This window comes from Erythrolamprus reginae, chromosome 5, assembly GCF_031021105.1.
Source record: "Erythrolamprus reginae isolate rEryReg1 chromosome 5, rEryReg1.hap1, whole genome shotgun sequence".
NCBI classification, from domain to species: Eukaryota; Metazoa; Chordata; class Lepidosauria; order Squamata; family Dipsadidae; genus Erythrolamprus; species Erythrolamprus reginae.
In genome coordinates, this window is record NC_091954.1 from 18,640,690 (window position 1) to 18,665,827 (window position 25,138).

The window sequence follows — 25,138 nt, forward strand, 5'->3', positions numbered from 1 at the left end:
TACCGTAAGCTGAATAAATTTAGAGTGTGTTTTTATTTTCCTATTAAGACTGAATGCGCACAGTGACATTAGTCACAGTGACTAATGTGTACCAGCCATCAATTTTATAAAATGTTCCCTTGTTTTAAAAATATGTGTCACAAGTGTCAGTTCTCATCACGTACAAGTTTTGCTAACTTTTAGCACACTACATGTTGGCTTGTCTCGGTTAGCTATGCTATGAAACCTTCGACAATACTGAGCAGAGAATTTTAACAGAGCGTGGATGTGTGATAAAGCCAAGACACAGACTTAGTTAAATAAGTATTATTTACATATAAACAAAATATAAACAAGCCAAGATATGCACGTAGCAAATGCAGAACAATACAGAATATAGATAACAAGCACAAAGCTAAATATAATAGATAAAGCACGAAGCTTATACAATACAGATAAAGCACGCAGCTTATACAAGCACAGAGCTTGGACACGACTCCCCTGTCTCAGGCAAAAGTAAAGCAACAAGGAAGTGACTGGGCAGAATCATGAGCTTTTATAGCTTCAATGAGGACATAGCCTTGAACATTAACTCTTCAAGTAAATGTTAACTCTTTGAGTGCACATTAGTTTTACAGTAGCAACTGTAACATTTAAAGTGACAGTACAAGTTTGGTACAGTTTACAATATGCAGTTTACAATGGCAATCCCTAACACACATGTACCTTGTACTAACACTACATATCCCTGAAGCAGGCACTTGGCTGTACAATTATTTGGGGTGGTCAAAAGGTTTCATAGAGCAAACAAATGAAAATGCTTCTTGTCATTGTTTTTTTATTAGAACCTTCTATTTTAGCTAAATATTAAATATTGATCATTTTACAGATGACATAAAGCTAGGAGGTATAGAATGCAAATTGCAGAAGAAGATAGATTGAAAGTAAAGACAGATATGGAACATTCGAACCACTGGACACGGAGTGAGATGAGGTTAAATGTAAAGAAGTATAAAATTATGCTCTTTAGGTAAGAATAGCTTGTAGCATAGATACAAAACTAGAAAAATCTGTTGTCTAGAAAGTAGTCCAGAAGAATTTTTGGACAGGCAACACACTTACATGGATTTGTGCTATTGTGATTTCCTTATTCTGCTCAACAGTGCTCAAGAAGGAGATACAAGAAGCAGTTGCCCTCTTGCTTTTACCCTCTCCCTGCTGTACGAAGAATTTAAAACTGCTCTTTCATTTTTTGTTCTGCTTTATTGTGACTTATTCTGCTTTTCTAGCATAACAAGAGAGTTAACGTTGACTATGACTTTCTTATAGCACGCCAGGTTCAGAGCATCTCGTAGAATTAGGATGAGATATTTTATGGAATGAATTAATCAAATCAGTCTATAAACCGCAGATTCTGGGTGATACTATTCAACAACCCACATTTACAATTATTCACAGCACAAGATCTGGATGAGACAAACTAAGCTCTCTGGGTTTTGTTCATTTGCCCTTTTTAATAGTAAAAACGTAACCATCTAATGCAGGAGTGTCAAAACTTGACAACTGTAAGACTTCTGGACTACACTTCTCAGAATTCCCCAGTCAGCATGACTGACTGAGGAATTCTGGGAGCTGAAGTCCATGAAGTCCATGAAGTTTGGAGACCCATGATCTAATGAAACATTCAAGGATTGCAACAAAAAATGATAGTAAGTTATAGCAGCTTGAGAAATAGGACTCCTTTGGACATATATAGAGTGCTGGTGAGACCACATTTGGAATACTGTGTTCAGTTCTGGAGACCTCGCCTACAAAAAGATATTGACAAAATTGAATGGGTCCAAAGACGGGCTACAAGAATGGTGGAAGGTCTTAAGCATAAAACGTATCAGAAAAGACTTAATGAAACTCAACCTGTATAGTCTGGAGGACAGAAGGAAAAGGGGGGACATGATCGAAACATTTAAATATGTTAAAGGGTTAAATAAGGTTCAGGAGGGAAGTGTTTTTAATAGGAAAGTGAACACAAGAACAAGGGGACACAATCTGAAGTCAAAAGCAACATGAGAAAATATTATTTTACTGAAAGAGTAGTAGATCCTTGGAACAAACTTCCAGCAGACGTGGTTGGTAAATCCACAGTAACTGAATTTAAACATGCCTGGGATAAACATATATCCATCCTAAGATAAAATACAGAAAATAGTATAAGGGCAGACTAGATGGACCATGAAGTCTTTTTCTGCCGTCAGACTTCTATGTTTCTATTGTGCAGTGGGCACTGTGATATTGTTCTGCCATTGTTTAAAATTACCTCACTATTTTTAATATGGTAGACATTTGTTGTCTGAATGAGTTTTGGAGGAATGCTATTTATTACAGTATTAATGGATATCATAAATAATGGAATATTTTCCAAACTTGAATAATTTATAATGTAAAAGTCTTACTGAGTCATTCACCTGTGTGGTGTCTCCCTTGGGGATGGGAACCGCAACATTCCCTGCCTCCCCCACTCTGATGGGTCGGGTAGATGTGACCGGTAAGACAATCCTTGGCCTTCATGAACGTGCCCCAAGTCACACTGTGATTTTCAGATACCCTCTTGCACGTCTTCCCCAACCTGTCCTTCATACTTACAGGCCTCCTCAATCACTTTGCCCCTCTAGCACACCCGCTCACAACCTCATTCTCCCCAATCCATTCTGCACCTTCCTACAGAACATGTCACATACATACCCTCACACCCTTACACATTAATAACTACCGTCCAGTCTCCAACCTTCCCTTTATGGGGAAGGTTGTTGAGAAGGTGGTGGCGCTCCAACTCCAGCGGTTCTTGGAAGAAGCCGATTATCTAGGTCCTCAACAGTCTGGATTCAGGCCCGGCTACAGCACGGAAACTGCTTTGGTCGCGTTGATGGATGATCTCTGGTGGACCCGGGACAGGGGCTTCTCCTCTGTCCTGTTGCTTCTTGACCTCTCAGCGGCTTTCGATACCATCGACCATGGTATCCTTCTGCGCCGGCTGGAGGGGTTGGGAGTGGGAGGCACTGTTCTTCAGTGGTTCTCTTCCTACCTCTCCGGTCGGTCGCAGTCAGTGTTGTGCGCTTATGCACGCCCCTTACTGACCTCTTAGGAATCGGGTGAGGTCAAAGTGGAAGTCTAATGGTAATGTTTGGGGGGTTTCATGACAAAACCACAGTCAGGTAGTGAGTTCCAGGCATTAACCACTCTGTTGCTAAAGTCGTATATTCTACAGTCAAGTTTGGGGCGGTTCACTTTGAATTTGTATCTGTTGTGTGCTCCTGTATTGTTGTGGGTGAAGCTGAAAAAGTCATTGACGTTGTAGCAGATAATTTTATGAGCTATGCTTAGATTGTGGCAAAGGTGACATAATTCTAAGCTTTCTAAGCCCAAGATTTCAAATCTGGTTGCGTAAGGCAGCGTTTCCCAACTGGTGTGCCGTGGCACACTAGTGTGTCGCGAGACACAGTCAGGTGTGCCGCGAAGCTCCTCGGGACGAAAGCGCTCCCAGCCAGGGGGCTGCGAGAGGGGCGGGGCAGGCTTTCCCGAAACGGACGGAGAAAGCCCTCTCTCGCAGCCCCCTGGCTGGGAGCGCTTTCGCTGCGAGAGAAGGCTTTCTCCGTCCGTTTCGGGAATGCCCGCCCCGCCCCTCTCTTGCGCGCGCCACTCCCCTTTTCTCTCAGTCCTCCCTGGCTTCGCTTCTCAATCCCTCCCTCCTTCCGTCTTTCCTTCCCTTCAGCCGTTCTGTCTGGGGGTCTCCCGCTCTTCCCTTCCCCGCCTCCCAGGCTTTGCCTTCGCCACCCCTTTTTTGGTTGGCAAGGAGTCCTTTGCCGCATCCCGCAGTTTTTTCACTCGGCTCGAGGCCGCTTTCCCTGGCTGCGCTCGGAACCGACAGGGCGCTGCTCTTTCTCTCTCTCTCTCTCTCTCTCCCATGAGGTGGGGAAGGAAAAAAAAAAGCAAAAAAACCATTCTTGCAGCGGGTCCGCGCTCGTCCCTTCAGCAGCGAGGGAGGGAAGTCAGAGGGCGAGGGAGTGAGCAAGCGCTCTTGTCCTCGGTGCCCTCTGCAGCCTGCCTTCCTTCTTCTTTGCCGCCGCTGAGGGACGGAGAGAAAGATAGAAAGGAAAGAGGGAGGGAAAGATAGAAAGGAAAGAGGAAGGGAGGAAAGAGGGAGGGAGAGATAGAAAGAAAATAGATAGAAAGGAAAGAGGGAGGGAGGGAGGAAAGAGGGAGGGAGAGATAGAAAGGAAAGAGGGAGGGAGGAAAGAGGGAGAGAGATATACAATGGAAAGAGGGAGGGAGGAAAGAGGGAGGGAGAAATAGAGTGAAATGGAGGAAGAGATATTTTTTTTGTCCAAACTTTTCTATAGCCCACCCGCCCCCCCCCACCCGAGAGAGAGAGACAGAGAGAGAGAGAAAGAAAGAGAGACATAGCAAGAGAGAGAGAGAAAAAGAAAGAAAGAGATAGCAAGAGAGAGAGAGAGAGATAGCAAGAGAGACAGAGAGAAAGAGATAGCAAGAGAGACAGAGAGAGAGACAGAGAAAGAGAGAGAAAGAGATAGAGATAGAGAGCGAGAAAGAGATAGCAAGAGAGACAGAAAGAGAGAGAAAGAGAGATAGCAAGAGAGAGAAAGAGAGACAGAGAGAGAGAGAAAGAAAGAGATAGCAAGAGAGACAGAGAAAGAGAGAGAAAGAGAATGAAAGAGAGATAGCAAGAGAGGCAGAGAGAGAGCAAGGGAGAGAGAAAGATACAGAGGGAGGGAAGGAGGGAGAGAGAAAGAGAGCAAAAAAGAGAGGGAGGAAGAAAGAAAGAGAGGGATGGAGAGAGAGAAAGAAGGGAAGGAAGAGAGAGAAAGAGGGAGGGAGAAATAGAGTGAAATGGAGGAAGAGATTTTTTTTTGTCCAAACTTTTCTTTAGCACCCCCCGCACCCCCCCGCACCCCGTTCAGTGTTCCCCAGGATTTTGAAAATATGAATAATGTGCCGCGGCTCAAAAAAGGTTGGAAAACACTGGCGTAAGGTATTCTGTTGCGAGGAGAGGAGTAGAGGGCTCTTCTAGTAAAATATCTCTGGACACTTTCTAATGTATTTATCTCCAATATTTGGTGTGGTGTGGGTTCCAGACAGATGAGCTGTATTGAAGGATTGGTCTGGCTAATGTTTTGTATGATCTGGTTACCGGAGAAGAAGCTACACAAGATTAGATTAACAACTCTTGAAGCCTTTTTGGCAATGATGTTTCAGTGGGCTTTGGCACTTACTGTAGCTCATTTGATAGGAGTATTCCAAGAGCTTTGACAAAATGAGGCTCATCTGCAAGGCCTTGTTTATTCAGCTTGTATTTGGTGTTCTGATTCTTTTTGCCAATGGGCAGGATAGAGCATTTGCTGGTTGAGATGCAAGCTTCCTGTTCTGCCTGCCTTTCACGTGCCCTCTCACACCATCACACACTCTCCTGAAACGTCGCTAAGGCTGCCTTGCCCCTCTTCTCCCCCCAGCAGAAGTCACTCAAATGCCTGCTGGCCCGGCAACTTCCTGCCATTAATTGTGGTTGTAGGATCCCTGTAAGAAGGTGTCTCACTGAACAATCATAGGACTCAGTTTGCAATGGTAATTGGGACTTAAGGGATAATTGTTGCTAAGCGATGTGGTCATGCTTTATGACCACATCGCTTAGCAACGGAAAATTCAATTGCAATTGTTGTATATTGAAGAAGAAAAATCTTTCTTTCATTGCCAGCCTGATAGGCTTTCTAACATTGTTAATAGCTGTTGGGCAAAGGAAAAAAATATTTTCCACTTTGTCTGACCAACTTTATTTTATTTTATTTTAAATAATTTTTATTAGACATTTTTTAAACACAGGCAGGCAGAAATTTATACAATTTCCTTCTTATCCATATTCTTGCGCTGTCAAAACCTTTATTCTTGCACAAAATTTCCCTCCATTTTTTATTTTCTTTTATCCATATTGTGCATATTATTCATAAATCAATTTTTATCCGTTATAATATTAATGTACTCTATTTCTACCGTTTCTCCTATAACCTTTCAATTTTACATTCCTTTTTTCTTCTTCTAGCTTTTGACTCCAATGCCATCTTCTTTATTTATTTATCAATTTATTATCTTATCTTTTAGCCACTCCTACTCTTTCCCCCATATTTTATAGTATCCATTTTATCACTTTATAATCTTTTCCCATTTCCATAGTTACATTAAAGTCACCGATCAAACATTCATATTCTAAACCCCTTATTAAATTATGTATCTTTCTATAAAATTCCCTTTAATTGTCATTTGGGTGTGTATATTGAGACCAGGAATATTTTGTTTTGTTCTGTTTCTATTTCAATCAATAAGATCCTTCTCTCTCTGTATACATTTGTTTTGATTTTAATCTTTTTTGTTATGTTAAAGCTACATATAATTGACTTAATCTTGAATGCTCTAATAATTAACTTTGATGTTTCAATATGTACCTCCTGCAAATTTGTAATATCCATATCCAATCTTTACAACTGTGTAAATACCTGCTTTCTTTTGATTCATGAATTTAAGCCATTTATATTTGTATTTTATATTTATTTATTTATTTATTTATTTATATTTATCAAAACCATTTTTATCTCTTCCTCCATTTACTTATTAGTCATTCTTAATCGAGTATATCTTGTTTCTCTTTGTACTTTTTCTCTTGTTCCTTCCTTTACTATTCGTTTTTTTTCTGTTCTCTCCATTCTTCTTGTTCTCCTTTCTCTTCTTCTTGGCACTCTCCTGATTGCTATTTTCAGATTCTTCCCTATATTCTTGCTCGTCTTTGATTCCAAAGGGCTGTTCACTTTGGAAAACCCTCTTGCTTTGTCTAATGCAGTGATGGTGAAACTTTTTAGCGCTGTGTGCCAAAAATATGTGTGCATTCACCAGCACTGCCATGTGCCAGCACCCATAATGAATACGTGGGCACACATCGGTGTGCACCCCATGCATGTGCACATGCCTCACATGTGCACTGCATCACACATGTGCCCCACGCTGTGCATGTGCGCATTCCACTGCACATGCAACCTCACACCCCGTTTTGAATCAACAATTGGCCTTGCTCACAGCAATGCTTTGTGTTGATCAATTTTCACTTCCTGCTCCTCGGCTGTCAGCGCTTTGAACCTGCAAAAATGGCTGGTTTCTTCCTGTTTTGGTTGGCTCTGGCCCAGCTCCTGCCCCAAGGAATGTGGAGGTGGATGCAGAGGAAACATCAACATGTCATAGGCCTGTTTTATTGACGACAGAGTCAGGTAGTGCAGTTTCCTCAGACGAAGAAGAAGGTGGGGGTGACTTGGAAGAGGGTGGCTTGGCACCCAGCCCAGGAAGCCAATCTCCATTATCTTTGGTCAATTCGGATGAGGAAGTGTTAGACCCAGAATTATGTATCAAAGAGACCAATTGAAGAAATATTACAGGCGATAAGAGAGGCCACCTGTGTTTGGGTGGGGCTCCAGCAATTAGAGCTGCTGATATAAATAGCAGCGTGCTGGTTTGGCCGTTCTGGAAGATTATCTGGTCGTTGTTCTTCAGGACCGTGCCTTGCTGTTTCTGGATTTTTCACGACGTTGAAACCAAAGCAGAGCAAAGTGTGTGTGTTTCACTTTGTGGAAGAAGGAGGGCTGTGACGTTCCTTCACAGCTGCTAGCTAAGTACATAAGGACTGATTAAGGGGATTGTAGAGACTACCAGGTTGTTTTGGGACGAGTGCTCTTTGCAATACAAAAAGGGTGCTTTGTTTCTTTTGAATTTTTGTGATAAAGAACATTGTTTTTGAACTTTCAAGTGTGTATGTGTCTGAAATTTGTACCCTTGAATTTTTGGGAGACTCATAACATAGAGCCCGGCAGAACACTTCCCAGCTTTTTGTGGGGTTGCCTTTCTCACTGAGGTGCTTGGGAATATCTCTTTTTTTCTATCTGCCTCTCCAGGGCTGATAGTGCTTATTTAAGACTTCAGGCTGTGAAAAGGGAACTTTAGAAACTTAGCCCTGTTTTGTCGTACCAGTTCGTGCTGATGTCACCTCCGGAAGTTCATGTCTCACCAACTTTTAAATATATGGGTAGTTTTACTATTACAGTAAGAAACTTAAGTATCGAATATAAACTGCAATTAACGTTGCTTTTACTAATTACTTTATTCATAAACAATACAATTAGAGGGTAATTACTTTCTCTATTTCCAGGAAGAAAATCTGGAAAACAATTTGCAGACTTTAGCTACTGATGTGGCTCCATTATATCAAAAACTTGCCCCTGATGCTTTCCACAACCAGGTAGGTTGATGAATATTTCATGTTGTCTCATCACATTCTTTTACTGTGATAGATCAGTGACATGTCCCCAAGAGGCATTTACTTACTAGCTGAGTCCTCAGATCGCACTAAGGCCCAGGATTGTTTCTTGGATTTTAAGCTAGTACAATGTGTAAATTCTTCTTTTATGGTTTACAAACAATGATTTGTAGCTTTCTGCAGGAATAGACAAGTTATGGTCCCAAATCTTTTACGGGTATTTTTGCTGCTCTTATGCCTTCTCATATTTTTATCTTTCCATGTTTGTTGAAAACCAACAGTACCTATTGAGGTGAAAAAACATAATCCCCAAATGAAATATCCAAAAGTGATCATTGTTAAAGCACAAAAAGCAGTCCCAAACCTCCCTTGCAAGGGCTGCCTTGCCCACGTGCTTGTAATGTCCCCCCTTTTGTGTCCCTCTGCAAATGTTGTATCATCTTCAGCTTCAAGCTTAGTATAGTAATATGTTTAAATTCATCGATTTACTCTGTTCCTGAAATAAGAGCCTGCTGCCTTGTTTTCTAAGGTGGAGAATGAGCATCTGGGGCCTGACTGTCGTCTTGGGAGCAAGAAAGGCCGGCCTTTCTCTGGTGTGACAGCTTGCATTGATTTCTGTGCCCATGCACACAAGGATACTCACAACATGCACAATGGAAGCACTGTGGTAAGTCAAATTTGGGGTGTTGTCTCCTCTTTGCCATGTAGCTGGGTCATAGTTGCATGCCCTCTTTTTTTACTTGATTTCCTTTCTTTTTCAGTTTGGGTCCCCAAACTTGGCAGTTTTAACTCTTGTGGAATTCCTCAGCGAATATGGTTTCACAACCCCTGCCATAAATGATATAAAGTGCAATAAATGTACAGTCATTATAACTTTCTTGGTCACTGAAGTTAAATATTATTTGAGAGTTTGTTTTTTTCAGTCTCGTGCAAAATTAACTTCTAAATCTTTAGTTACAATGCCATAAGTTGTTGGAAATAATTTATCAGAGCAGAGGTGTCAATCCCCTGAGCTTCAAGGCCAAAAAGTGCAGGGCAGAAATATAATTTAGACAAGAGGAATAGGTGGGTGGGAGAAAGAAGCTACCCCTGGATCAGAATTCGGTGGGAATAAAAAAGAAATTTAACTTTCATGTTGACAGAAGGCAATAAACTATTTTACAGCTTCTTCCTAGCAGGCAATAAACCTTCTTACCTAATTTATAGTATGAGTTCATACTATAGGTTGGATAGAGTTTAGAGCTTAGTCAAGCTGTGCCAAGTCAAGTGTCCAGGAAATTCCTCAAGGTCTTAGCAGTGAGCCATGACATTCAGCTCCCAGTCCTGAGCTGCAGCAATGTTGCCTATCTTCTCGACTGGATGGTTAGCATTTGCTGATCAATCTATTTCTTAGGGGTCTCTCCTCTCATTGTGGACAAGGCCTGAAATGCAGGCCACAATCATGTGATTTGAAGAATGGAGGAATGTTGGAGAGGAGGAAGTGACACATCCATTATAGTAAATGACAGATTTGGCCTGGGATCAAGTCCCAGATGTCTTGCCTTCTTCCCCACCCTTCCCCTAAGCCCCCTTTGCATTTTTCCCTTACAATCACTTCCTCTTTACTACGCTAATCTAGTCAACACCAGTGCCTTCTTAATTGCTGTTCATGGGGCAGAACTCAGGACTTGTCAGCCCAGGAGGAGCTTGGGATGCACTAAATTCTTATATAGTGTTCCCTCAATTTCCGCGGGGGATGCGTTCCAAGACTGCCCGCGAAAGTCAAATTTCCACGAAGTAGAGATGCGGAAGTAAATACACCATTTTTTGCTATGGACAGTATCACAAGCCATCCCTTAAGACTTTAAACCCCTAAATTACCATTTCCCATTCCCTTAACAACCATTTACTCACCATTATTACTGGTACTCACCATTAAATAAGACGCTTAGTGATCCTGATATTTATAAATATAATTATTTATTAACAAATTTTTTTTTGTTATTTATTTGTAAAAATTATTAGTTTGGCAATGACATATGACGTCATTGGGTGGGAAAAACCGTGGTATAGGGCAGAGGTCCCCAACCGCCGGTCCGCGGACCGGGACCGGGCCGTTGGGGTTTTCCAGCCGGTCCGCGGCGTCGGAGACCCAAAGCCCATCCTGCGTGGAGGGAGACGGAGCCAAGCGGGGCCACCCGGAGACCTTTTCCCGTCTTCTTCTCCTCGCTCGCTCCCCTCATAACCAGCAGCCCCCGCTCGCGGGGGGATGCCCGTTCGTAGCTACGCCAGCCCGCCAAGCGTCGAGGGGGCTTCTGAGGCTGAAGGGAAGAGCCGGAATGCCCTTCCCGCGTTTAGATTGCTTGCCGTTGGGGGAAACGGAGGAGGCGGCGGCGGCGGTGGGGCGCGATCGCCTAGTTTCTGGAGCGAGGAGAAAAGAACCGCCGCCTCCTCCGTTTCCCCCAACGGCAAGCAATCTAAACCCGGGAAGGGCATTCCGGCGCTTCCCTTCAGCCTCAGAAGCCCCCTCGACGCTGGAGGGATGGTTATGAGGGGGAGCGAGCGAGGAGAAGAAGACGTCCCACTCATCGCTCCTGAGGGAACGGGCGAGGGCGTCGGAGACCCAAAGCCCATCCTGCGTGGAGGGAGACGGAGCCAAGCGGGGCCACCCGGAGACCTTTTCCCGTCTTCTTCTCCTCGCTCGCTCCCCTCATAACCAGCAGCCCCGCTCGCGGGGGGATGCCCGTTCGTAGCTACGCCAGCCCGCCAAGCGTCGAGGGGGCTTCTGAGGCTGAAGGGAAGAGCCAGAATGCCCTTCCCGCGTTTAGATTGCTTGCCATTGGGGGAAACGGAGGAGGCGGCGGCGGCGGTGGGGCGCGATCGCCTAGTTTCTGGAGCGAGGAGAAAACAACCCGCCGCCTCCTCCGTTTCCCCCAATCTAAACGCGGGAAGGGCATTCCGGCTCTTCCCTTCAGCCTCAGAAGCCCCCTCGACACTTGGCGGGCTGGTAGCTATGAACGGGCATCCCCCCGCGAGCGGGGCGGCTGGTTATGAGGGGAGCGAGCGAGGAGAAGAAGACGGGAAAAGGTCTCCGGGTGTGTGCGTGTGTGCGCCCGCGCGCGCCCCGGGCAGCCAAAGAGCCTCTGTTGTTAAACTCTCCCGAGAGCGGAGAGCCTCTTGCAGCAGCTGCCAAAGCCACCGGCTTCGGCGCCGCTCGTCCCGCTCATCGCCCGTATCCAGCAGATAGGCTTTGAGTTTTTGGCTGGGGGGGGGGGAGAAGTAGGACCTTCCTAAGTCCCCCCCCAGTCAAAATCACAAAGCCAGGCAGCCCCCAGCCGCCAAAGGAGCCTCCTCATTCTCCCCGCCCTGTGGAGAAGTGTGGAGGGCTGCGTCACTAAGCTCCACCCCTCCATAACCCCACCCCCATATGACCAAAGCCCCCCCCCACCGGGCCGTAGAAAACTCGTCTAACTTAAAGCCGGTCCCTGGTGCTAAAAAGGTTGGGGACCTCTGGTATAGGGGGAAAAAAACACGAAGTATTTTTTAATTAATATTTTTTTCAAAACTGTGGTATAGGCTATTCGCGAAGTTCGAACCCGCGAAAACCGAGGGAACACTGTATTCAGTACAGATGGTCAATTTGGTTTCCACTGGGCCACCAAACAAGCTTGATGCAATATTCTTTAGTTTTAAGAAGGAAAACTGTAATCCTTTGCCTTTTCAGAATTGCCATCACTATTATTTACTTTTTAGTTTGGAGGCATAAGGGAGCCCAGTCAAGACAAGGCCCGTTGGACCAATTATATCTCACAAATGTGTCTTTTTAATCACACCATTCAGCAGGAAATCTTACATTAAATGGCCTTTGTTATCTGAGCTTCCGTAGGGGAGGGATTTCTCTTTCACGGTATAGTTTCTGGTGCTCAATGTTGGTGAGCCTTTTTGACGCTGAGCACCAGAAACCAAAGGATAGCTCCTCAGTGCGTACACATGGGAGTTCCGGAAACAGGAAGAGCAGCTCCTGATTTCTGGCGTACATATGTGCACCAGTCACCTGATCTTCCAGGCATCAACACAAGACGTGCACAGCCTATGGGACTGCCACACCTCTTCCTCGCAGGCAGGAGGGTGTTTCAAAATGCCGCCGGAAGCAGAGCCCAGAGGAGCTGAGCCAGTCCCATGGAGTGTGCTCACACCTGCCTCCCGCTTGCTCTCTCTTTCTTCCGGCCAAAAGAGTGCCCGCAAAAAGGGCGGTTCCCAACCAGGAGAGAGAGAGAGAGAGAGCAAGCGACAGGCAGGTGTTCATAGGCACCAACACAAGATGCACAAACTCTGCGGTACTGGCTCAGTTCCTCTGGGCTCTGCCTCTGGCAGCATTTTCAAACACCCTCCTGCCTGCGAGACAGGGATCGAGGTCCTGGAGCCATGGGAGAGGGAGATAGCCCCTCGACCCTCAGCAATGTGGAGAGACATCTACCTACCTACCTGCCTACCTGCCTACCTGCCTATCTACTTATCTATCTATCTATCCATCTATCTATCTATCTATCTATCTATCTATCTATCTATCTATCTATCTATCTATCGCTATCTATCCATCTATCCATCTATCCATCTATCCATCTATCCATCTATCCATCTATCCATCTATCCATCTATCCATCTATCCATCTATCTATCTATCTATCTATCTATCTATCTATCTATCTATCTATCTAATCAGATTTATAGGCCGCCCTTCTCTTTGAAGACTCAGGGTAGCTTTGAAGGGTTAAATAGACAATAAAAATAGAATACAATTAAAACCTTTAAAAAAAAAACCCAGTGTAAAAACAATCAATTATTCCTCATTCATGCTAATGGCCAGAGTGAAACTATCACTCATGGTCCCCAGGCCTGCCAGCGTAAATGTGTTTTTAATGCCTTTCGAAAGACGAGCAGAGTGGAGGCGATTGGGGTGGGTTGGGGTGGAGTTAGTCCCAGAGGACTGGGGCCACAACACAGAAGGGTCTCCCCTGCGAACCTGCCAGTCAGCATTGTTAGGCTGATGGGACCCAGAGGAGGCCGACTCTGTGCAACCTAACTGGTCGCTGGGATATGTGATGCAGAAGACGGTCCCATAAATTATCTGGTCCAATGCCCTGTAGGGCTTTATAGGTAATAACCAACACCTTGAATTGCGTTCAGACACCAATCAGCAGCCAGTGCAGCTCACAGAGTGCTAGACTGATGTGGGAATACCTAGGTATCCCCAACATGGCTCTCACGGCTGCATGCTGGACTAATTGAAGTCTCCAAACATTCTTCAAGGGTAGCACCAAGCAGAGCGCATTGCAGTAATCAAGCCTCGAGGTGAGAAAAGACTCCCTGTCCAAATAGGCCTCTGTGAAAGTCCTCCTAGCCACAGTTGAGAGATGTTGTTCTAGTCTTAGCTGTGGATCTAGGAGGACTCCCAAGTTGCGGACCCTCTGAGGATTCCTCAGGATTCCTCCCTCCCCCACCCCGGTGATGGACAGACAGGTGGGATTGCCCTTGGGAGGCAGAACCCATAGCAACTTGGTCTTGTCAGGGTTGAGCATGAGCCTGTTGACACCCATCCAGACTTTCACAGGCACCGGCACATCACTTCAACTGCTTCACTGAATTGGCACAGGGTGGAAACGTACAGCTGAGTGTCATCGGTGTGAGATCAAGCCTACGGATGATCTCACCCAGCAGTTTCATGTAGGGTAGTGATTTCTGACAGTCTCAAAATGGGTGAGCAGTGTGGTCGGGTGGTAGGAAAAGCAAGTAGGATGCTTGGCTGCATAGCTAGAGATATAACAAGCAGGAAGAGGGAGATTGTGATCCCCTTATATAGAGCGCTGGTGAGACCCCATTTGGAATACTGTGTTCAGTTCTGGAGACCTCACCTACAAAAAGATATTGACAAAATTGAACGGGTCCAAAGACGGGCTACAAGAATGGTGGAAGGTCTTAAGCATAAAACGTATCAGGAAAGACTTAATGAACTCAATCTGTATAGTCTGGAGGACAGAAGGAAAAGGGGGGACATGATCGAAACATTTAAATATCTTAATGGGTTAAATAAGGTTCAGGAGGGAAGTGTTTTTAATAGGAAAGTGAACACAAGAACAAGGGGACACAGTCTGAAGTTAGTTGGGAGAAAGATCAAAGGCAACATGAGAAAATATTATTTTACTGAAAGAGTAGTAGATCCTTGGAACAAACTTCCAGCAGACGTGGTTGGTAAATCCACAGTAACTGAATTTAAACATGCCTGGGATAAACATATATCCATTGTAAGATAAAATACAGGAAATAGTATAAGGGCAGACTAGATGGACCATGAGGTCTTTTTCTGCCGTCAGTCTTCTATGTTTCTATGTTTCTATGATATTAAACAGTATTAAACTCGCTCTGAGTCCTCAGAGAGGGGCAGCATACAAATCTAATAAATTATTATTATCATCATCATCATTATTATTATAGTAGGGGGGATAGAACGATCCCTGAGGCACCCCACAGAAACGATCTCTTCCAAACCCCACTGCTCTAATTGGGGTTTGGAAGTGATGGAGCCAGAGTTGGGAGGAGAGAAAGAAAGACTTCTGCTGCTTTCTTTGCTTGCAGCCAAAAGCAGAAGTCTTTCTATCCCCCAAACTCCATCTCTGCGGCTTCCAAACCCCAACTAGGGCAATGGCCACTTTGCAAGTGCGCTTCCCACTCTATGTAAGGGCTGAAGCTAGAAAAAGAATTAAACAGGCCATCCGAGGGGCACTATGGAGCTGCTAGATACCAGTAAGATGTGTGTCTTGGACCTGAAAAATAAGCCTCCCTCCCGATAATAAGGCCAAGGCTATGTTTTTCTTTTGGGGAGGGGATGTCAAAAAAATATAAGATCCTGTCTTCTTTTCGGGGAAACACAGTCCGCAAGTTGGGCGTCCTCCTCGAACCACAGCTGACATTGGACCATCATCTTTCGGCTGTGGTGAGAGGGGCATTCGTCCGGGTTCGCCTGGTGCAACAGTTGCGGCCCTATCTGGACAGGGAGTTTTTACTCACAGGCATTCATGCCCGTATAACCTCAAGGTTTGACTACTGCAATGCTCTCTACATGGGGCTACCTTTGAAGAGTGTTCAGGAACTTCAAATCATGCAGCCGTGCAAGCGGTTATGGGCCTTCCAAGGCATACCCATATTTCTCCAGCACTCCGCGGACTGCATTGGCTGCCAATAGGTTTCCGGACGCAATTCAAAATGTTGGTTATGACTTATAAAGCCCTACAAGGCATCAGGTACCAGATTACCTCTGTCTTCTGCCACACGAGTCCCAGCGACTGGTTAGGTCCCACAGAGTCGGCTTTCTCCAGGTCCCGTCAACTAGACAATGTCATTTGGCAGGAGCTAAGGGAAGAGTCTTTTTTGGGGGGGGGGGGGGGGCTCTGGAATCAGCTCCCCCGAGAGATTTCCACTGCCCCTACCCTCCTTTGCTTCAGTAAAAGTTTAAAGACTTATCTGTGCTGCCAGGCTTGGGATCATTAGACCCTAGTCCCCTGGCCGACGAGTTTAGTATGTCTTGCTAGGTGAATGGGAATGAATGATTTTAAATGTTATTATTTATTTATTTGTTTGTTGATTTGATTTGATTTGATTTGATTTGATTTGTATGCTGCCCCTCTCCGTAGACTCCGGGCGGCTAACAACAATAATAAAAACAGCATGTAAATCCAATAGAATTTTTAAAGTCTTTTAGCTATATTAATTGGATTTTAAAAATATTTATATTGTATATTGTTTTGATATGTTGTGAGCCGCCCGAGTCCTCGGCAAGGGACGGCATACAAATCCAATAAATAAATATATAAGTAAATAAATATGTATTAATAGTTGCTTTTTTCCCCTTTCTGCCTAGGTTTGTACTTTAACAAAAGAAGACAACCGTACAGTAGGTGTGATACCAAATGATGAGCAGCTTCATGTGTTGCCTCTTTACAAAATATCCCAAACAGATGAATTTGGCACAGAAGAGGGCCTGGAAGCCAAGATTAAAACCGGGGCAATCCAAGTGCTAACCTCTTTCCCCCGAGAAGTGAGGATGTTAGCTGAGCCACGCAGGGCAACCAAGAAAAAAGCAAATGCAAAAAAGCAAAGTTTAGCTGAAAAAAAGCATTCCACAGCTGTAATTGGAAAAAATGGGCTGCCAGAAAATACCAAGAAAACATCACAAAGTTCAAGTAGGTACAACAGAGTTTCAAATAATAGTTGTATAGAAGTTCAGATTTGGGGTGTTTAAAATGTGAAGTATCAGGATGGATCAAAGTATAATGTTGAGAGCAAAACATATCAGTACTATAAATAGCAGGTAGCCCTGGACCTACGACTACAATTGACTCCAACATTTCTGTTGCTTACTTACCAAGGCAGTTAAGTCAGTTTTGCTCTATTTTATGATCTATTTTGCCACACTTCTGAAGCAAATCACTACAGTTGTTAAGTGAATCATGTCATTAATGTAAGAGTGCTGTTACAATTTTGAACAGTCACTAACTGGACTGTAATAAATCGAGTATCACCTATACCTAGATTAGATTAGATTTAGATTAGATTTATTGAATTTATATGCCGCCCCTCTCCATAGACTCGGGGCGGCTCACAACAATGGTAAACAAAACATAGTAACAAATCTAATATTTCGCAATCTAAATTACAGTTTTAAGTTAAAAAATCCAAAAGAGCCCCAGTATAAAAAAAACAAGCACACAATTGAATCATACACAAAAACTACATGGGCAAGGGGGAGATGTTTCAATTCCCCCATGCCTGACGGCAGAGGTGGGTTTTAAGGAGTTTCCGAAAGGCAAGGAGGGTGGGGGCAATCCTAATCTCTTGGGGGAGATGGTTCCAGAGGGTCGGAGCCACCACAGAGAAGGCTCTTCCCCTGGGTCCCGCCAGACGACATTGTTTAGTTGACGGGACCCGGAGAAGGCCAACTCTGTGGGACCTAACCAGCCGCTGGGATTCGTGCGGCAGAAAGCAATCCTGGAGATAATTCAGAACTATCTATTATATCTGGTATAAAAGTACATTTGATTTAAATATGTGATGGCAAAGCCTTACAGCTGATAACCTCTGTATACTGTGCAAGCTGTTGTTATTGAAATTAGTATCGTTACTTTCATGAAAATAATTTGTCACTTGGATAAAAATGTACCATATTTTTCGGAGTATACGACAGACTGGAATATAAGACGCACTTTAGTTTTTGTGGAGGAGGATAGGGAAAAGAATCTGCTTAGCAGATATTCACCTGGCTAGCGTCCTTAGTCTGGTCAGCTTCAGCACATTAATTTATCCCCTGGTTAGAGCTTTAAAAAAACATTATTCAGAGAGAGTAACAATGAAAGAGCATGCAAGCCAGTAAGAGCTGGGAAGATTGTTAGCACCTAGTTAGAGCTGAAAAAACACAAGCTTCGAAAAAAGCTACATTCAGAATATAAGACGCAGCCAAATTTTCAATCTCTTTTTGGGAGGAAAAAGTTGTGTCTTATACTCTGAAAAATACGGTACAGTGTTCCCTCGATTTTCACGGGTTCAAACTTCGCGAATAGCCTATACCACGGTTTTTAAAAAATATTAATCGAAAAATACTTTCTCGAGTTTTTTTCTATACCATGGTTTTTCCTGCCCAATGACATCATATGTCGTCACCAAACTAATAATTTTTGCAAATAAATGACAAAAAAAAATTATTGTTAATAAATAATTATGTTTATAAATATCAGGATCACTAAGTGTCTTATTCAATGGTGAGTACCAGAAATAATGATGAGTAAATGGTTGTTAAGAGAATGGGAAATGGTAATTTAGGGGTTTAAAGTGTTACGGGATGGCTTGTGATACTGTCCACAGCCAAAAATGGTGTATTTACTTCCGCATCTCTACTTCGCAGAAATTCAACTTTCGCGGGTGGTCTCGGAACGCATCCCCCGCGAAAATCGAGGGAACACTGTACTTGAAAATGTGATGGCAAATGTGTCACATTTGCATTGAGGGGGAGGAATTAAAATGGATAGGTGAAACGTGTATGCATTTATTAAACATCTCTGGGGGGAAACAGAACTTTATATTTGAAACCAGCTTATTTTTTTTTTCCTCCTCAGGGGTCAAAATGAATATCGTGCAACCTGAGACAGAAATGGAAACAGCTGAATACTTTCCTAGCATAAAACCTAATTTAGGCATTATTACCGATTGCTCCCCGTTGAAGCAGTGTGCTTCATCCTCTCCTTTAAAACTGGATAGTTTATCCTCTTGCTCTCCATTAAGTGATGGTCTAATGCCAGTAACTAATAGCCAAGAAGAAGTTTCTACTCCCTACGGGTATTTACAATGCAGTAGTAATAAACCTCACATGACATCCAAAGGTAACAATAACTTTGATATGTCCACTCGTGATTATACTGGAATTGTGATGGATGAGAAGAGAAATGGTGTGCCTCTGCTTCTTCAAGACCTGACTATGTCTAGGTCAGTAGTCAACAGAGAGAACCTGCCCCTGACTGCTGAACACAAATTAGTTAACAAGCAAAGTTGTGAAGTTAACTTAAAGTCCTCCTCTGTATCCCAGACAGAGGCCTCTTGCGAGTCACTTTTGCAACTGGGTGCCCCAGAAGACGTCTCTAGTGATGGTTCGTCCCAAGAGCACCCAGTGCAAAAGGGTGTGTTACCGCAAAGCCCAAGTTGTGTAGAAAATGGGTCCAGCAGCCAGCTCTTAAAGCATGCGGATTCTGAAGAAAAAGCAGAAGAAATGTGGTCGGATAGCGAGCATAACTTTTTAGATAATGACATTGGCGGGGTAGCTGTAGCACCATCCCATGGTTCCATCTTGATTGAATGTGCACGGCGAGAACTTCATGCCACCACGCCTCTTAAAAAGCCCAACAGGAATCACCCCACGCGGATCTCTCTGGTCTTTTACCAACACAAAAGTTTAAATGAGCCAAAACATGGGATAGCCCTGTGGGAGGCCAAAATGGCAGAGAGAGCAAAGGAGAAAGAAGCTAGAAAATTGGGAACTGAAACTCCCAATCTGCCAGCCACGGACAAGAACGCAAATCAAACCAATGCAACCCAAGAGATTTTCTACAAAGACAATGAATTCAACCAAATTCCATCTCGCAGAGCATTAACAGTAACTCATGATAATATTCTAACGGTGTCTACTTATGCCCTCACACGAGTTGCAGGGCCCTACAACCACTGGGCATAATCTCTTATAGCAACGACACAACTTTTGCCTTGGAGCAGTGTTACGCAATCCTAAAGGTGCTGTTAAAAGAACAAAGTCTCATATAGTTTACTCTTTGTTCATCTCAACCATTTTGAAGGCTGAGGTAAAGAATTATTTTGTTTTTAAACTGTGACTTTATATATTTTAACATCTGGTGATTCTCAAGTGTGTGTGTATATATATATATATATATGTGCATGTGTATTCACATGCATGCACGCGTGGCACACACATATTTTAAGAAAAATTTGGGTAGGTTATTAACTGATTGAATTACTTGGTTTATTACCTTTTTGGAATTTATACTTTGGTGCTTTGAATTGTCTGTTTATTATAAACGGGCTTTTCATAAAAGATTTTAACTGATTTCATCTTATTATGTAAAATCAAATTAGACAGTATTAGCTATATGCAGCTCTTGGTGCTTAATCATATTGAACAGTTAAAAATAAGCTGATTTTATTTCTTCATGGTGCCATTGCTCTTACAGCTTCCAATCACTTGCTGTGAATCCCAGCTTAAGGAGAAAGAACCAATGATGATTTATTTGTATATAGATTTTTCTCATGTATGTATAGTTTGTGTATGCATGTGTGTATGATCCACATGCATTCACATGCAAACAGATATCACTAGTAATGATTGGAGGTTATAAATGTAAATACATATAAATATATATATTTAAAAGCACTTTCTATTTTTAAAGTTAACTTGAAATAGTATATAAGGATCACATTTGTCTAAGGTTTGCGCATTCTCTACCAAGGAATTTATTTTTTCGTACTATATAAAGTTCCATATTGCTACATCAATTCATAGATATTGAAAATATTTAGGTTTTAGATTCTCACTTCTTTTTTTTTACATCGCTTTTGTCTCTAAATAAGAAAGGGTAACAAAGTCCAGAAAATTCATTATTTGCGAATATAAATTAAGTCATTTATCTATACTTGTATTTCCAGGGTCTTTTTTAAAAAATAGTTTATAATTTGAGCAATAAGGGCACATGTTATCTCATGGGTGCATTCCAAGTTCTATGGGACTATACCATTAGACATCATCCGGGGGTGTAGTTTCATACATCTTGAAGTCACCCTATCAGGAACAATTTTTCTAGGGCCTCAGTGCATAAATTGCAATGCCTTGTTAACATGTTGGATTTTATGAGATCTGCCCTCTGAGCAGTGTAGGAACACATCTGAATTTATTATGCATCCAAAATGTTCTTCAGTGGTGAGCTGCCCATCAACCTGGTTTAGGCAGGTTTACTTGAAGCTCAATGTTCAGTGGGCTTTCTGCTAGGTAAGTGAACATCTGATTATTATATGCAGTTTTCCACTCTCCTTCATCTCTGAATCAGACATCCCACTGAGATATCCCAAGTGATTAATTCCAAAAAAAGTGCATAGTTCCCCATCCCACCTGGTATCACCAGCCAGGATATATTAGGTCTGTAATGGGCAGCAGTCTGTCTTGGAGACCCATCCAGAATACAATGTCTTGATGTCTTGCTATCAAAATGACCATGTAACAATCATGCCATTTCCTCTTTTCTGAATGGTAACCCTATGCAGCATTACAGGATCAATGAGTTTGCAAATATTTCCAACCTGGGAACACTATTCAGTGTTCCAGATTGCAGTTCATGTGCCAGAGTTTGTTAGTTGAACTACTAAGTGCAATGGCTGGATTGGTCAACTCATTTTGTAGACGTAACTTAACTAAATTGAAGTTCCCAGTTCAGTACTAGAGGAAGAATGATGTCCTGAAAGACCTGAAAGCTGCTAACTAGCTTAACAGAAATAACCACAGTTGGGTTTTCTCAACATCTTCTCGTTTCTTAGCACCTTTTATGTGAAGCAGCCACCTCCTTTGTTTAACAGAAGCAGCATTAAATGATCCAATACTCACAGAGCTTTAATATTAAAAATTGACAATCTCAAACATGATACAACAGCATCTGTGTGATCAAAACTGCTTTTGTCAGTTCCAGTGAGAAGCAAAAATATTAAAATACAGTTCAGGACTTCGGGCAGCTAGAATCAAGAGAGTTTGGTATATTTGGAATGAAGAAAAGGGAAGAAGAAATTAAGTAACAAGATTATATTTTTAGACAACTGGATGCCAGGGATTTTATCAGTCTTAATTAAAAACAGGCCATGGTCTAAATTACATAATATTATTACAGCAAAATCAGTGAGTTTGACCAGTCCCAATTTGAGTAGGGCTGGATGTGGATGGGAACCAGACCTTGATTCCAATAATAAATTAATTAAATCACCTAGCATCCATTTGTCCTAATGACAGCATCTTAATTTTAAACATTATGGGACTATCTCAGGCTTTTCTTTTTTTATGGTGTGGTAATTTGAATTAGCCAATTGCTATCATATTATGAGCTTTTGTGAGTAAACACACCTCGTTTATATACAAGAATGAATTATTTGCTAATAATCCAATTTAATCAGGGCAGTCATGAGTTTAACTCTTGATTTTACATCTCTTGCTTTCTCCTCCTCCGGCTTCATGATGTACATAAATGCCTCCAGAATAACCAGAAATAAAAGATTTGTGATAACATACTTGATAATATCTTATAATGGTGCTGTAAGAAATAAACTTTTAGATCTGTTTTTTTAAAATAAAATTTAGACATGGTGCTTTTATTAAATGTCTACCCCTCTGTATTTAATCTGAAAATATAATTCAGAAGCAAAGAAATAGTTGGTTTATATAGCTTGTACCAGCTTTCTCCAAAGAATTTGCTGAATTCTATTGGAGTGGAAGTAAAAAAAACATATTAAAGGCACTAGGTTGGGGAAAACTGGTTTATTTTATGTCAGCTATGATTCTGAAGTTCAGAATGTAGAATTTATTCCACTTATTTCCATAGTTCATTTGTATATTATTAGACATTCACACTGATCTAAGCCTTCAAGACATCCATCATCCACAACACTCCCATACCCCGATGGTAGAGCTTCTCCATTTCATCCATGCAAATGGGCCATTACCCATATTTTTATCTAGCAGTACAGATACATTTTTAGGCAAAGTGAAGACAAGAACAGCAGGTTTGAATGCTGCTTGATGTCTGTCCCTTCTCCATCTCTGATTTAATAGGTGAATGATGCTGGTCACGTTAAATTATATGTATGTCAGTGCTAGATATCTTTATCTTTTCCAGAGCATTTCCACTTTTGAAAGCTGAGACAATTTTTTTTACTAAAATCAGAACTGTGCAATCCAGCCAGTTTCACCTATTTTGGTGAGGGTTGAGAAAGTTAAACCTGTTACGGTCTATAATTTTACGAAGAGGTTCCCTCTTAATATAATCAAGCATGGCTTTCAAACTTAATTTTAGATCAGATCTTCATACCTACTCATAATACCATTAGAAATCTTTATGCAACAGCTTACTGAACAACCTGAGTCATAATATTTAGAAAAGTAAATAAAGAGAAAAACAGCCCAGTCTTTCTATTTTTAAAACAAACTTTGTAAAAAAACACCCATATGCTGCATTTTTCTTAGTTCAAAGATTATGATTAGTTCAGATAAAGACTATGTAACAATTGTAAATAATAAAAGTCAATGTTATATCATTTTCTACCGGCAGTTTTCTGCTTCTTGAATATATACATTAATTGGTATGGTAATTTTGTGTGCCTTAGATTTACATTTTAAGAACTGTATATTTTTTGTGAACCTGAAATTTATTAAACATAATAGCTGTCATTACAATAAGTAGGGTGAAATCATCCAGCAACCCATCTGTACAGTTTTTTTCTAATTTAATCATGCTTTCTAGTAATTCTGAGGTGGAATGAATCCTGGGAAAATCCTTCACTAGTGTATGTGGAAAACATACACTTTGTCCTAGTTTTGCTCAGCCCCTCTGTCAGTTATAATTTCTAGTTCTATGTTTTTTAGTTTGTCAATTTGTTTAAGCTTATAATGTCTCATTGAACATAATGGGTTGATTTCTGAATGTATGTATGTAGGACAGTACTGTTACCACTTGACATTCACGGGGTGTACACTACTACCGTGTTTCCCCGATTGTAAGACGTATCGGGGATTTCAGGGGGGTCGGCTAATATAAGCTGTACCCCGAAAGTAAGACATATGTCTTACTTTCGGGGAAACACGGGGGGTATTGCCGGGGGGGGGGAGCCTGATGACGTCGCTTCCAAGCTCCCCGCGCGCCCTTCGCCTCGCCACGGTGCCACCGCCTCTTCCCCTGCCGAGGCTCGGCTGCAAGCAGCCAGCGAGGCCGACTGGCTCCGAGGCGAGCGGCCGGAGCTGCGCCCTCCTTCACCCGCCTCCTTTCCGGCAGCTCCCCGCGCGCCCTTCGCCTCGCCGCGGCGCCACCGCCTCTTCCCCTGCCGAGGCTCGGCTGCAAGCGGCCAGCGAGGCCGCCCGGCTCCGAGGCGAGCAGCCGGAGCTGCGCCCTCCTTCGCCCGCCTCCTTTCCGGCAGGCAGGTGGGGCTGCCCAACTGCGCAGAGCGGCTCCTCCCCTCCAGACACACGCTTCCCCGACACGCGTCTGTGGCTCCACGCGTGCCCTTCTGGACTCTGGGAAGATGCCTTCGGGAACGCGACCCTTTCAATTTTTTTCCAATGTAAGACATACCCCGAAAGTAAGACGTAGTGGGGCTTTTGGGGGTAAAAAGAAAGTAAGACACTCTTCCTTTCGGGGAAACACGGTAATAAACTGTTTAGGGTTAAATTCCTTTTGATTCCTTTTATATAGATACTACAGCAGAAAATTCAGATTGTGGCAATGATAGAAATATAAAGTTGACTCAAATTATGAAGATTTGGCATTTCTAAGTAGAAGAACTCTAATTACTATGCTTGAGTGGTTTAATGTTTTCCTCTGTATACCTCTAGAACAGTGTTTCCCAACCTTGGCAATTTGAAGATATTTGGACTTCAACTCCCAGAATTCCCCTGCCAGCGAATGCTGGCTAGGGAATTCTGGGAGTTGAAGTCCAAATATCTTCAAGTTGCCAAGGTTGGGAAACACTGCTCTAGAAAATGTCCTGCTATATTTGCTAGCAGATATCAACTCTTACACAACAATAAGTAGGGAAACCACCTATGTCCACCAATTCAGACAATGAGGAATATAATATATTACTTGGAAGTCCACTGATGAGGTCCTATACGGTATATTTGCATAGAATGAATTAAAGGTCAAAACGCATGATTGTTTTTAACGGCTAATGTTTCATTAGATCAGGAGTCTCCAACCTTAGCAACTTAAAACCTGGCAGACTTCCAATTCCCAGAATGCCCCAACCGGCTTTGCTGACTGGGGAATTCTGGGAGCGAAAGTCCGCCAGGCTTAAAGTTGCCAAGGTTGGAGACCCCAGCATTAGATAAGTCAGGTTACCGAAACATTAAAAACATACTGCTGAAATTAACAAATATTGTTAAGGTTTGGTCTGGATTCAGCCATATATTTTAATTATCATAAATATGTAAAAACAATACAGCTTATAAAATGATGGTTGCATCTA

General features: G+C 42.6%; 1 protein-coding gene across 4 annotated transcripts in view; it reads left to right on the forward strand.

Annotated features, from left to right (window-relative positions):
- Positions 1–23,348, forward strand: part of TET1 (tet methylcytosine dioxygenase 1) — a 146,445-nt gene extending 123,097 nt beyond the window's left edge. For all 4 annotated transcript variants that reach the window (XM_070752161.1, XM_070752160.1, XM_070752162.1 and 1 more), the window contains 4 exons: positions 8,231–8,320; positions 8,868–9,005; positions 16,233–16,554; positions 18,481–23,348. In XM_070752161.1, coding sequence (XP_070608262.1) covers positions 8,231–8,320; positions 8,868–9,005; positions 16,233–16,554; positions 18,481–19,589 — 1,659 coding nt within the window. In that variant the 3' untranslated portion in view covers positions 19,590–23,348. The remainder of the gene's footprint in view (positions 1–8,230; positions 8,321–8,867; positions 9,006–16,232; positions 16,555–18,480) is intronic.
- The last annotated feature ends 1,790 nt before the right edge of the window (positions 23,349–25,138 follow it).